Raw genomic sequence first — 14,917 nt, 5'->3', positions numbered from 1 at the left:
CTGGTTCCACCCTCTGCTGTGTCAATGGCCTTCTAAAGGCTGGGCGGAAACTATGCACCTCAAAAAGCCCCACGGAACACCCAATGTAAGGCTGGCACTGAGCACATCTAGGACCTGGCATATAATTTGCGGTGCATTCCCGCCAGAGCGCATAAGACGGACTGTGGATTTTCAGCTCCATGTGATATTCAACCATTTCAATATATCGCATGCAGCTATCAATGAAACTAACGCCTCCAGGTCAGAGGGAGCAATCGGTATCTTCCTGTCCTTAACTATCAATATGAAGTTACATCAGTATTGATATAGCTATCCCCTATTCAAATTTTTTGCCACTAATCTGTTTATACATCTGCATCAAGATCCCAGTTTCATCGAGGCATTGAACCTGGGATCAAGATGCAGAGATAACAAGCATTGGTGCCTGAGGTAAATATTGCCTTGCTGGAACAAATTAGAGCATGGACTGGATCCTGAGAAGGATTGGTCTTCAGGACAAACTGGATTTACTGTGTATAAATAAAGTTTTGAGCTCTGAAATTACTCTTTTACTCTAGCATACAAATCATGCAATCTGGGCAGAGGAGTGTAGGAATTTGATTCCATTAGATCGCCACCCCTTTTAGCCTGTGATCCAAAATTCTGATATGCAGATGGAGGTGGTTATGTGTACGGGGCACCTTCTGTCACAATGCTAATGGAAGAGACAGGATTGGCAGGATGGTGTCCCACAGAGGAAATCTTGTCAGTTCTCCCTTAACTGCAGTCAGCGTAAAGTAGGTCCACATGATGCAAGTGTACTTGCTGCAGCTCGACAGAAGTGGGGCCCACAATTTTATTTCCAAACAGCAGCAGGGCAATGGGGCCTTTTTAAAAAAAGATCTACTCTTTTTGGCTGCAATATTGCCTGTTCCCTTTGGTATTCCTGGCCTTCTATAGCCAGATGCCAAGAAGCCCAATAAATGACAAGGCACCACTCATTTTATGCAAATTACCCTCTCAATTTTGGATGGGGTCATCCTCAGGTTAGATGAGTGGCCACAAATCCCGCACAGTAAACCACCAGAAATTCTCAGGCTCCTTTGTGGTTGTTGATTTCATCTCAAAACATAATTGGAACTCTGATCTAATTCAACTATGTAAATGACATTGTCGGGGAGGGTAAGTTGTTGACACATTTATGCATTTTACAGAATGTAGATTTTGGGATGCCTTTGCAATGGTCATGGAACACTGTTCTTTGAGTGCTATCTATATCTGCAGCACTGAAAGCTGCAATCTCACGATAAGCTAAAGCCAGAAAATTTGTGTGATATTGGAGTGCTCACTCAACAGTGGATGATGCACTGGGAGTACATCGGACTCAGTCTCCAGGATATTCTACCTGCAGCTCTTAAGGGGCAACTGATCACCTTAAAAGCTGTTCTACTGCTGAGATGAGAGAATGGCTCCATCAACTAAAGGAAGTTGTGCTGCTGCATTTATAGATGAAGCTTCGGAGCTCCTGCTGCAGAAGGTCTGCCACAGATGGGTGCTCCTCTTTGGAGCTGAAGAATATGTTCATTTCAAACATCATTACAGCAGTGAGATGGAGGTATTGTGCAAAAAAACATGGAAACAAATGAGAAAACAATTTGCTGATCTAAAGGTTGCCAATGTATGTATGTTGACTCTTTGCCTGCCTTTATGATACCCTGTATTGCTTTAGAATACATGCCAGCAGCACTTCACTGTAAACCTGGTGCAGCATCACAGAGGCAACATGCACATCACTCCTTTCCAAATATGCAGGCATGCCATGTTTCTGTAGGTTTCCGGTATTTATGCCATACAGATGTGCTTGCATACATGTTTTGCAAGCTTGGAACATTTAGCACACTACCAACACAAGTAACCTCTATGCTACATACCCATAGACTTAATTACAGTGGCTGGCTGGTTGTGCACTTGGATGAAATTAATCTTCTTTTATCTTTGTTTTTCCAAGATATGTCCCAATTCTAACTTTTTTGCAGAAGGCAGCAGATTACAGTTAAGAGCTCTGAGATCTTAGGTGGTAAGGAGGCTCCAAATTCTTGGATTGGATGCAATAGAAAGAGTAAGGAAGGTTATGGCTGTGCACTTGTTCAGTGCTTGGACCATTCTTAAATCTTCATACTCACTCTTTAAACATGCCGATGCAGCCCAACTTGAACCTACCACCAACCGTCTCAAATCTAGAAGGCTATTTTGGACCGTCGCCAAAGCCTTTTTAGTGATTTCCCCTCAGCCTTAATGATTGATGGTGAAATGCTTGGAAGAACTGTGACATACGGAATGGATTCCTTATAGAGGACCCACAGTACAACCTGAAAGATTAAACCTTCCTCGCAAACTGCGGACAATCATCAACCACCTCAGAGCTGGTCAGGCTAGATACTGCCACCTTCTTCATAGCTTCCCCATTATGTGAAGGTGGAGCTCCTAATTAGACCCTGGAGCATATCATTGAACACTGCTCTCAGAAGAAATTTGCAGGCAGCCTACAAAATATCCATGCTGTTACATCAGAAACTTTGGCCTGAATATCCGACTTAGATATTGACATTTGATTTGCTTTGCTACTACCACACGAAAGAAGAAGAAGCCCCGATTTTAACCTAACCCTCCCATTGGGAATAGGGCAGGCTTGGGTTGGTCGCCTATTTTACACCACACCAAATGGAATGTAAAATTGCATAGAATTTACAGCAGAGAACAGACTGTTCGACCCAAGTGGTCTGTGCCGGTGTTTATGCTCCATGCGAGCCTCCTCCCATCCTGCTTCATTTAACCTTATCAGTATTTCCTTAATAAAATGGGCATCCAATTCAGACCAGCACCATTCCTGCCGGCCAGGCATTTTTAAAATCATAACAATTCATTCACTCCCTGACAAAGCATAACACAGCTGACCGGAATTTGATGGAAAATTGCACCATAGAAATGGCGCATCTACAGTGCATACCATTACTACTACCTGGAAATCCTTAAGAATTAGGCATTGCTGTGTTTTCATGAAATACTTAAGGATTTAATAATGATTTGGTCTGAGGTACAGCCAGCAGATATGAAAGTCAACTTTTATAAAAATTTTCAACCAGCTCTAGTTTGAAAATGAACAATATGCTGGAATTCTAGATGAATTAGGTTCTTATTTGTAACTATAATTAACATATAACTGCCACAGAGTGTTTAAATTTATAATCTAAAGGTTGAAATTCCCACAGAAATCAACTATTGAAATAAATTCTTAATTATTCATTGGTCACATTGCTCACTGTCGCATGTTCTAATTATTTTTCCTGCAAATTGTGACATAAATTTGCCACTGGAGATCAGGCAGTACAGATTTTTTTTAGCTGTTCATGGGATGTGGGCGTCGCTGGCAAGGCCAGCATTTATTTCCCATCCCTAATTGCCCTTGAGAAGGTGGTGGTAAGCCACCTTCTTGAACCGCTGCAGTCCGTGAAGATACTCCAGTGCTGTTCGGAAGGGAGTTCCAGAATTTTGACCCAGCGATGCTGAAGGAACAACGATATACTTCCAAGTCAGGATGGTGTGTAACTTGGAGGGGAACTTGCAGTTAATGCTGTTCCCATGCGCTTGCTGCTCTTGTCCTTTTAGGTGGTTGGGGTCGTGAGTCTGGGAGTTGCTGCTGAAGAAGCCTTGGCAAATTGCTGCAGTGCATCTTGTAGAGGGTACACACTGCAGCCACGGTGCGCTGGTGCTGGAGGGAATTAATGTTTAAAGTGATGGATGAGGTGTCAATCAAGCGGGCTGCTTTGTCCTGGATGGTGTCGAGCTTCTTGAGTGGTTTTGGAAGTGCACTCATCTAGGTAAGTGGTGAGTATTCCATCACACACCTGACTTGTGCCTTGTAGATGGTGGAAAGGCTTTGGGGAGTCAGGAGGTGAGACACTCGACGCAGAATACCCAGCCTCTGACCTGCTCTTGTTGTCACTGTATTAATGTGGCTGGTCCAGTTAAGTTTCTGGACAATGGTGATCCCCCAGGATGTTGATGGTGGGGGATTCGGCAATGGTAATGCTGTTGAATGTCAAGGGGCAGTGGATAGACTCTCGCTTGCTGCAGATAGTCATTGCCTGGCACTTGTGTGGCATGAATGTTACTTGCCACTTATCAGCCCAAGCCTGAATGCCATCCAGGTCTTGCCGCATGCGGGCATTGACTGTTTCATTATCTGAGGAGTTGTGAATGGCACTGAGCACTGTGCAATCATCAGCAAACATCCCCACTTCTAACCTTACGATGGAGGGAAGGTCATTGATGAAGCAGCTGAAGGTGGTTGGGCCTAGGACACTGCCCTGAGGAATTCCTCAGCAATGTTTTGGAGCTGTGATGATTGACCTCCAACAACCAAAACCATCTTCCTTTGTGCTAGGTATGTGGAGACATTTTCACCTTGATTCCCATTGACTTCATTTATTCTAGGGCCCCTTGATCCATCATACAGTCAAATGCTGCTGTCAATGACACCTTCCATCACTTTGCTGATTATTGAGAATAGAATGATGGATGGTAATTTGTCCTGTTTTTGTGGACAGGTCATACCTGGGCAATTTTCCACATCGCCGGAAAGATGCCAGTGTTGTAGCTGTACTGGAACAGCTTGGCTAGATGCGTGACTAGTTCTGGAGCACAAATCTTCAGGACAACAGCCAGGATGTTGTGGGGGCCATAGTCTTTGCTGTATCCAATGCACTCAGCTGTTTCTTGATATTACGTGGAGTGAATCGAATTGGCTGAAGACTGGTTTCTGTGATGGTGGGGACCTCAGGAGGAGGTCGATATAGATCATCCACTCGGCACTTCTGGCTGAAGATGGTTGCAAACGCTTCAACGTTATCTTTTGCACTCACGTGCTGGGCTCCGCCATCATTGAGGAATGCAGTTCTCATACAGTAGACAGCAAGGCTCTCCTATTGTCTCTTTTGTGGAGTGCATTCTTGTAATACATATGCCGGATTAAAGTTTCATGGGACCTATGTTACCTGTATATTCTTTGGGTATTTAATAGCTGGTGGGATGCATCCTCCTTATTGTCTCATTCTCCTTTCCTACATTCTTTGCTGCTATTTCTCCTGCTCCTCCTCTCTCTCCATAATAATGCCAAGCAAAGATACAAAATGGCATATTTTATTCTTGAGAAGCCCTCACTGTGCGGTGAGGGGAGGGGGGGGGGGCAGCGGCTGAGAAGTGGATCAAATCTGGTGCTCAGATTACCAGAAGCACTCAGAAGCAACACCAAGGTTGTGTATCCAGAATGCCCAAATCATTGCTTCAAAATGACAATCTCAGCTATAGAAAGTGCCTGTCAAACTCTTCACAATCTTCAGACTCAGAAGCTCCTCAGCCGATCCTGGCAACAACTGTGCCTCTTATCTCTCATTCAAATTTCCCCGATACATTATAATTACAAAATCAGAAAACTTAGGGCTGAAGATGGCAAGGATTGCGGAAAGTGCCGAAAAGTATATGGGATCTTTGAGAGTAGTGGTGGGGAGGTGGGGATTGGGAGGGTGATTGTGGGGTGAAAAACTGTTGGCAAAGGCTTCGGGCCCAATTTGCTGTGAAGTACAAAAAGATGCACGGATTTTACATTGAAGAATGCCAAAAATGGCATTAAATTTCGGAGCCAATAGCTTTCTTGTGATTTTTATATTGTGACAATTTATTGTAATAGTTTTTATGTAGTGGCTGTACAAAATAGTAGTAATATAATATGTAATTTTGTTCCTGAAAAATTAAGATAGATTTTAAAACGTAATTTTAATAATATTCATTTTAATTAAGCTCCTTTTAACTTCTAATGAAAATTGGATCTCCTCGTTATAAGATTCTGCCATTTTTTTTGTTGATACTTCCAAAGGTAAATTTACACTCTAAGCTCTAGTTTGGGGTTCCAGCAAAGTAGAACCACATGCACTTTGTTTCCTCCTGCATACCTGGAACTGAAGTAGTCTTGGCCAGAAGAGAGCGTCCAGGATCCAGTTATGGACAGAACTCTCTCACATCAGTTAAAAATGTAAATATGTAAAAGATGGGGAGGGAGAATTCCCACACTTGATCCATTTTTGAACGTACAAAAATGACAGACAAGACAACCCCTGCTGGTTCATTTAGTCTGGCCCTGAGGTTTGGTGAAGTTTCTCAGGGATTCCAGTGCTCTAAGCATTTTATAAACCAGGTGTGACATCGAACTGGATTCACACTACATTCACGTATCAAACCAAAATGACGTGAGACTACCCGCTCTACGGTGTCTCACTCCATTTTTTTCCATAGCGAGGTGGGTTCATAACACCGGATTTACACTGTCAGTTTAATGTTGGTGCAAAATAAAAATTGCATTACACCTACCCTAAGATGCAGTGTAAATGCACTGTAAATGTTATTTGTTTTTGCAACAATGGTGCAAATCCAGGGATCAGGATTACACTGTAGTTGATGATGTAGTGTCAGTATTAAATAAGAAATGGTATTTTCTGGATATAAATGTGCCACATGACTTTACAAAAGCAAAGTGTTTTTGTATATATTACTGAATAGCAACAAAGTGGTTTAAGTTTGTCTACTATTGATGCTGACCCTTAGCTAATTTTGTGTTTTAGTTATGTTTTGCTATGGCAAAACTTTGTATGAGCACTCCAAATAAACAAAGTATGGAGTGCATTTAGAAGTGTCATTGCTTTAATTAACCAATTATCTCATTTGTCATTTTTTTGGATTAAACTAAGGAAATAAATGATGCAGATATTCGAGAGCTGGCAAGAAGATTGACTGGCAGGTTGACTGTCATTCGGCAAACTTTCCCACTGTCAGAAAGCAAGAGCCAGTACTGTTTAAGAAGCAGTCATAGATTTTCTTCTGTGATGTGTAATCCTAAAGACCCCTTCACACAGCATATGGAGGTAGGGAGTATGGCAATAATAGCATTTTAATGATTTTGCTCTTTATGTACACATCATTTTATTTCTGTCTGATGTTTCGATGAAAAGATAATTGTGCATCTAAGTAGAGCTGTGGTAATTAATGTTGTATAAAAAAATCTAATATTGTGAACAATTTTAAAGCTAGCCTGAATGTTTATTAAATACACACATACACACCATATTTCAGATGCTGAAAATGATTAACTGATAAATGATTTGCTTTTGAAAATGTATAAAGAAATATTTTTCATTTAAATATCATTATTATGTGCAAAGGTCAAACAACTCTGGGAAATCACATGGCGCATAAGAGTAGAATTGCCGTTCCGTTGTGCAAGCATAGAGCAGGCACAGGCAGATCAGAAATTGACTGAGTACACTTGGTTTCTTTTGCCAGTGATTTTCCAGCCATTTGCATTTTGCATGCGCGAATGCTTGTCCTCATGTTATATAATAATCTAATTAAGCCCTCAGAATATTTGCAAAAATATTTAATTGAATATATAACACAGTTGCACTCTTTGGGCTGGAATTTAGCCTTTTCTGTTTTCGGGGCGATAATGGCGGCAGGGCAGGAAAGTTAGCGGCTGGGAATAGTTTGCACCTTAGTTGTTAAATTTGGGCATCTGAGTCCTCCGTCAGGGGATGCAGTGCTAAGGGAGGCATTGTACACCTCTCCTGGCGCTAGGATTGGAAACTCCTGAGCTAAACAGTCAGCCAGGGAGCGCTCTGAGAGAGACCTGGGTGGGTGGGTGGGGGAGAACCTAAAAAAATATTCCCAAAACATTGCCCACACCACCGCAAAACAAATCACACAAAAAGTTAAAAGAAAAAACAATCGCACTTACTTTTGGAGTCCATTACCTTCCTTTCCGCCGACGGGATCGTCGGACTGCTCTGATTTCCCAGGCGGTCATTGCGTGCGCACTTCCGGGCGGACGGGTCGGGCTAGACTCAAAGCTCACACCGATGTCACAACCAGGGGCATGACACACCTGGCGCTGCTCAGCGCTGCCACAAAACTCAACCTGAGGATCGCTGTGGCCGCTGGAGACCTCACTGCCGCCTTTCACACCGCTCTGGGGCGAAACCCGGAGCGCAAAGGACCGGAAAATCCAGCCCTTTGACTGTAAATGGGTGTAAATGAAGCTCCTCCGGGTTGAATTTACAATCAGTTGCACTGGTTGTTCAGAAACTGGGTGCAATGGATCAGAAAATTGGATGACATACACATGTCCTTCTGCCCATAATTTTCTGGCCAGCTGCATTTGTATGCTCTCGTACTAGTGTACATTTTATGACGTAGCCTCATTAAGGCCCTAAAATTCATGTGAAAATATTTAGATGAATATCTAGTGCAATTTCCTGGCATTTGTGCTGGAATTCTGTTTCTTGTCTTCAAAGCCTGTTTTGAAATGGTACAATAAAAGCACCATGTCCTCTGGAGGTCCAGGAAACACCATGAACAGATTGTGTGTAGCCGTGCATGGTGCTTCCTGACTATAGTGAGAGCGATGCAGGTTGCTGTGTGTTGTTGCCTTGTTCTGGTCCATTGGAAAGGTTGAATGGCTATTGTTTTTGGCCTACTGTAACAAAAAAGAAACATATTTTAGAAAAGACAAAACCTTAAAAGCAGACAGCATTTATAAAGGATCTATAAAGAATGGGTTTAAAATTTCATTATACATAGCCCACTGATGAAATCGTTATCCCTTAGGACTTGTGTGTGAGCATGCTTTAAGAAACCTATGAAACTTGCAGTATTAATAGCCCATTTTAATGACAAAGGCCTGATAATTAACTGCAGTCTGCATGCATACTAGATGCGGATATTCATTACATAGGACATTTTTAAAGTTACTTTTATGTGGCAAAACGCAATGTGCCAGAAGATAAACTGAAGTTGTGGTCATAATATGCATCATTATTTATCACAAGCGCCAAAAGGTATTTGTTTACCTTGTAACATAGAGTATAGTTTTTTCTTGTGCTAATACAAATAGGGCTTGAGCGTTTTGATTTGTGCTGCAGTTTTATTTTATTATTTTAAGTTGTGAGAAATATCATTAAAACCAGAATGAATGTGAATGTTTTGGAGATATTTGAGATGATTTTAGTATCTGCAGCCACATTTGCAAAAATCAGGCAATAGTGATTTCAGTTTTCATATAATTTTATTGTTTATTAAGATTTTTCAGAATTTACTCCATTTATGTCACAGTTGAATGTACAGTTTGATAAATGTTTTAGTAGAACGGCATACAGGTTATTCTAACTGATAGCTACAAAATGAAAACAGAAACAATTATTTCACAAAGGCAAAATAAAGTGGATACTAGTAATCTGAAATATAAACAGATAATGCTGGAAATACTTAGTAGGTTAGGCAGTGTCTGTGCAGAGATAAAGAGGCAACAATTCTGCCAGAGGACTAGAGAATTATAAATGTTACATCCTTGTTCAAAAATGGTGTAAATTTAAACCCAGCAACTACAGGCCAGTCAGTTTAACCTCGGTGGTGGGGAAGTTTTAAGAAATGATAATCCGGGATAAAATTAACAGTGACTTTGACAAGTGTGAATTAATTAAGGAGAGCCAGCACTGATTTGTTAAAGGCATTAATTTGATCGAGTCTTTTGATGAGGTAACAGAGAGGGTTCATGAAGGCAATGCGGTTGATGTGGTGAACATGGACTTCCAAAAGGCATTTGACAAAGTGCCACATAATAGGTTTGCCAGCAAAGTTGAAGCTCATGGAATAAAAGGGACAGTGGCAGCATGGATACAAAATTGGCTAAGTGACAGGAAACAGAGAGTAGTGTGAACGGTTGTTTTTTGGACTGGAGAAAAGTACACAATGGTGTTCCCCAGGGGTTGGTACTAGGACCAATTCTTTTCATGTTAATGACTTGGACTTGGGTGTACAGCGCACAGCTTCAAAATTTGCAGTTAACACAAAACTTGGAAGAATAGTGAAGAATGAGGAGGACAGTGATAGACTTCAAGAGGACATAGGCAGGCTGGTGGAATGGGTGGACACGTGGCAGATGAAATTTAACACAGAAAAAGTGCAAAGTGAGCAAAGGCAATATAAACTAAAGGGTACAATTCGAAAGGAAGTGCAGGAACAGAGAGATCTGGAGGTATATGTGCACAAATCATTGACGGTGGCAGGGCAGGTTGAGAAAGCGATTAAAAAAGCATATGGGATCCTGGGCTTCATAAATAGAGACGTAGGGGCCGAAATTGATCACCTCACCGCCAACTGCTGCCGACTGCCGCCGACATTCCTTTGCAAGATCCGCCCAGTGCCACTTTCGATTTGGCCTGGAACGGGCGGGAGGGGAGAGCTGCCGGGAACCGCCCGCTGACGCCAGCGGACGGCTGAGTAGCACCACTGACCTCCCACCTGCCGAGCTTCCGTATTTATGCGGGCGGGAGTCGGAGGGAGTCGGCGCCAGAACGGGGATGGACCGCTGATTGGAGGCTGGTCTGTCCCTGATGGCAAGTCTGAAGATCCTGAGAAAAAGGTTAGTGAACATTTTTTATTTTTTCCACAGCGGCTTACCTGGATGGGGTCCCCTGAAGATCTTCTGATAGTTTTTTTATTTTTTCCTGATTATTTTTATTTTCAGCTGTTCTACCCTCCATGGGCCCGACTCCATCCTCGGCGGCACTTGGGCGGCAAGCGCCTCTGCCACCGGAATGAGAGCTCCTGCCCGCTGCCGCCCAGATTGGCGGTGTATGTCATTCATTTGCCGCCCGTCAACCTTCGAGGATCCTCGGCGATGAAAACCCCGCTGAAAGTACTGTCCAGTACCTCGGCTGCCATCGCCGGCTCTTGGGTGGGCAAAGGCTTTGACTAAATTCGACCCCATAGAGCACAAAAGGAAGGAAATTATGATGAACCTTTATAAAACACTGGTTCACCCTCACCTGGAGTATTGTGTCCAATTCTGGGCACCGCACGTTAGGAAGGATGTGAAGGTTTTAGAGAGGGTGCAGTAAGGATTTACAAGAATGGTTCCAGGGATGAGAGACTTCAGTTACTCTGATAGACTGGAGATGCTTAGAGCAGAGAAGGTAAGGGGAGATTTGATTAGAGGTGCTCAAAAATCATGAGGGGTCTGGACAGAATAGATAGAAAGAAATTGTTCCCATTGGCAGAAGGGTCGAGAACTAGAGGACACCGATTTAAGATGATTGGCAGAAAAACCAAAGGCGACATGAGGAAAAACTTTTTATGCAGCGAGTGGTTAATGATTTGGAATGCACTGCCTGAAAGGATGGTGGAAGCAAATTCAATCATGGCTTTCAAAAGGGAATTGGATAAGTACCTGAAGGAAAATAATTTGCAGGGCTATGGGGAAAGGGCGGGGGAGTGGGACTAGCTGAAGTGCTCTTGCAGAGAGCCAGCACATGCTTGACAGGCTGAATGGCCTCCTTCTGTGCAGTAACCATTTTATGATTCTATGAGTTTTCTAATCTTGTGCATTAAGTTTTGAAGGAAAATTTTAACACATTTAAACAACTTTTTTAGCCTTCAACAGCTTTAAACCCAAAATGACTTTTATTTCTGATGCAGTTTTATTTTTTTGAGCACAGATTAGCCCTAAGCTTATATTATTCCCATTATATTGATGAAGACAATGACTACTGTTTTCCACTTATACTCTTGGCAGCCCTCAATCTAAAATGAATGGTGGGGGCGGGGGAGAAATTGTGGACGAGCGCATCACTATGTAAAGAGACATGGGTAGAAAAGCAATAATGCTTAAACAGCTAACTTCAGTATTTTAAAAATAACTTGAAGCAGCACAACAGATTCTCCGCTGCATCATCATTTAAATGAAAGGCAGATCCCACCTGACATCTTATAATTCTCTGAACTTCGAACATGGTACTGCTTGGCACTCGCCCATTTAGTCTAAATTAAAGCATGGTTTGGCGACCTTAAAAAAGAGCACGAGACTTTGTGCTCCACTTCATCTCGGGGGCAGTAAGCCCAATTTAGCGCCTGGAGCCTCACAGCTGTTATCACCCTCAATCTGGGCGGTATGCAATTTTGCCCCCAATAGGTCTACTCTTTATGCTTCACCAGAATATACAGTTTTACTGGTAAGAATCACTAAAGGTGATTTCATATTTGAATTAATTTAGCTCAGATTGTGGATGAAGAGCTGTTGTACATTAACTTTACAAATTTCTGCCATTAAAACCCAGCTCGCTGATCACAATACAGAATTGAAGGGGATCTGTGATTATGTTACGAAGATAAGTCAACTGAGTTTAATATTGTAAATCTGGTTTGCCATCATATGGACATTCTCCTGTAATAAACAAATGCCATTATACGAACATAAAAACATAAGAAATAGGAGCGGAATAGGCCACCTGACCCCTCGAGTCTGCTCCGCCATTCAATAAGATCATGGCTGATCTGATCATTGACTCAGCTCCAATTCCCTGCCTGCTCCCCATAACCCTTTATTCCCTTATCGCTCAAAAATCTGGCTATCACCGCCTTAAATATATTCAATGACCCAGCATCCACAGCTCTCTGGGGCAGAGAATTCCACAGATTTACAACCCTCTGAGAAAATAAATTCCTACTCCATCTCAGTTTTAAATGGGCGGCCCCTTATTCTGAGACTATGTCCCCTGGTTTTACTTTCCCCTATGAGTGTAAATATCATCTCTGCATTCACCTTGTCGAGCCCCCTCATTATCTTATATGTTTCAATAAGATCACCTTTCATTCTTCAGAATTCCAATGTGTATAGGCCCAAACTACTCAACCTATCATCATATGTCAACCCCCTCATCTCCGGAATCAAACTAGTGAACCTTCTCTGAATAGCCTCCAATGCAAGTATATCCTTCCTCAAATACGGCGACCAAAACTGTATGCAGTACTCCAGGTGTGGCCTCACCAATACCCTGTACTGTTGTAGCAGGACTTCTCTGCTTTTATACTCTATCCCCATTGCAATAAAGGCCAACATTCCATTTGCCTTCCTGATTACTTGTTGTATCTGCATACTCACTTTTTGTGTTTCATGCACAAGGACAACCAGGCCCCTCTGTACTGCAGCACTTTGCAATTTTTCTCCATTTAAATTATAATTTGCTTTTCTATTTTTTCTGCCAAAGTGGATAACCTCACATTTTCCCACATTATACTCCATCTGCCAAATTTTGCCCACTCACTTAGCCTGTCTATATCCCTTTGCAGATTTTTTGTGTCCTCCTCACAATTTGCTTTCCCACTCATCTTTGATCATCAGCAAACTTGGCAACATTACACTCATTCCCTTCATCCAAGTCATTAATATAGATTGTAAATAGTTCAGGCCCCAACACTGATCCCTGTGGCACCCCACTAGTTACTGTTTGACCCATTTATCCTGACTCTCTGTTTTCTGTTAGTTAGCCAATCCTCGATCCATACTAATATATTACCCCCAACCCCGTGAACTTTTATCTTGTGCAGTAACCTTTTATGTGGCACCTTATCGAATGCCTTCTGGAAATCTAAATACACCACATCTACTGGTTCCCCCTTATCCAACTTACTCGTTACATCCTCAAAGAACTCCAGCAAATTTGTCAAACGTGATTTTCCTTTCATAAAACAATGCTGATTCTGCTTAATTGAATTATGTTTTTCCAAATGTCCCGCTAATGCTTCCTTAATTATGGACTGCAGCATTTTCCCAATGACAGATGTTAGGCAAACTGGTCTATAGTTTCATGGTTTTTGTCTGCCTCCTTTTTTAAATAGGGGCGTTACATTTGCAACTTTCCAATGCGCTGGGACCGTCCCAGAATCCAGGAAATTTTGGTAGATCACAATCAATGCATCCACTATCTCTGCAGCCACTTCTTTTATGACCCTAGGTTGTAAGCCATCAGGTCCAGGGGACTTCTCCATCCTTAGTCCCATTATTTTACTGAGTACTACTTCTTTGGTGAAAGTTCCTCCCTCCCTATAGCCCCTTGATTATCCACTATTGGGATGTTTTTAGTGTCTTCCACCATGAAGACTGATACAAAATATTTGTTCAACATCTCTGCCATTTACCTGTTCACCATTATTAATTATAAAATTCTCCTTGTGCTATAAGAATGTTGATGAACATAAATAATTAAAACTCCCTTGGTATTGATGATAAGTAGCCAAGGACCTTAGTACAGTTTCTGATGCTTGCCATAGCATCCAAATGCAATGAAGGTTTGCCCATTGTAATAATGCAAAAAACTTACTGAAGCAATATTGATAAGTGGTAAAAATATTACATGTCTTTGCAATATTGAAAGATAAAGACCTCACAGATATAGGGCTGGATTTTCAGGTTTTGGGGTTTTAGGGCGAAAATGGTAGCGAGAAATGAAAATGACTGTTTTCATTGTGCTACCGATTTTAATCCGTACTTTTGGTCTTTGGATCTGCGCCAGGGGCACATTGCAAAGGGAGGCATTGCACAATTATTTGCGGCGTAAAATGCAAGTTTTGCCAACTTTAGTGCGGGGTCGTTTGCGCTGCGAGAGAGGCCTTGGGTGGGGGGCGGAATTCAAAAAACATTACTAAGACCTTTAACTAATTAATCGCTGGACAAAAAATTAAAAAATAAAAACTTTAGCTTACCATTTTTGCAGGTTTTCTAACTAACCGCTGCTGGCAGTGCTGCATTGACAGGAATGGGGTACTGAAGTTGAATGTTCAGCCATGAACTCATTGAATGGCGGTGCAGGCTAGAAGGGCCGAATGGCCTACTCCTGCACCTATTTTCTATGTTTCTATGTTTCTATGTTTCTATGTTTCTATGTTTCTATGTTTCTATGTTTCTATGTTTCTATGTTTTATCTGTCGCTGTTCTGGACGCGGCGTACGGGTCGGGAGAGTGCCGAAACTGGTACGGTAATGCAATCCACATTGTTAC

The 14,917-nt window shown here is 42.1% G+C and overlaps 1 protein-coding gene across 1 annotated transcript in view; it reads left to right on the top strand.

Annotated features, from left to right (window-relative positions):
* Window positions 1-14,917, top strand: part of LOC139262477 (glutamate receptor ionotropic, delta-2-like) — a 644,533-nt gene that overhangs the window by 359,319 nt on the left and 270,297 nt on the right. Inside the window, exon 6 of the mRNA XM_070877660.1 lies at window positions 6,780-6,953. Coding sequence (XP_070733761.1) covers window positions 6,780-6,953 — 174 coding nt within the window. The remainder of the gene's footprint in view (window positions 1-6,779; window positions 6,954-14,917) is intronic.

The sequence above is a fragment of the Pristiophorus japonicus genome, chromosome 4 (assembly GCF_044704955.1).
Source record: "Pristiophorus japonicus isolate sPriJap1 chromosome 4, sPriJap1.hap1, whole genome shotgun sequence".
Taxonomy (NCBI): Eukaryota; Metazoa; Chordata; class Chondrichthyes; family Pristiophoridae; genus Pristiophorus; species Pristiophorus japonicus.
This window is presented reverse-complemented; position numbering and strand designations above follow the sequence as displayed.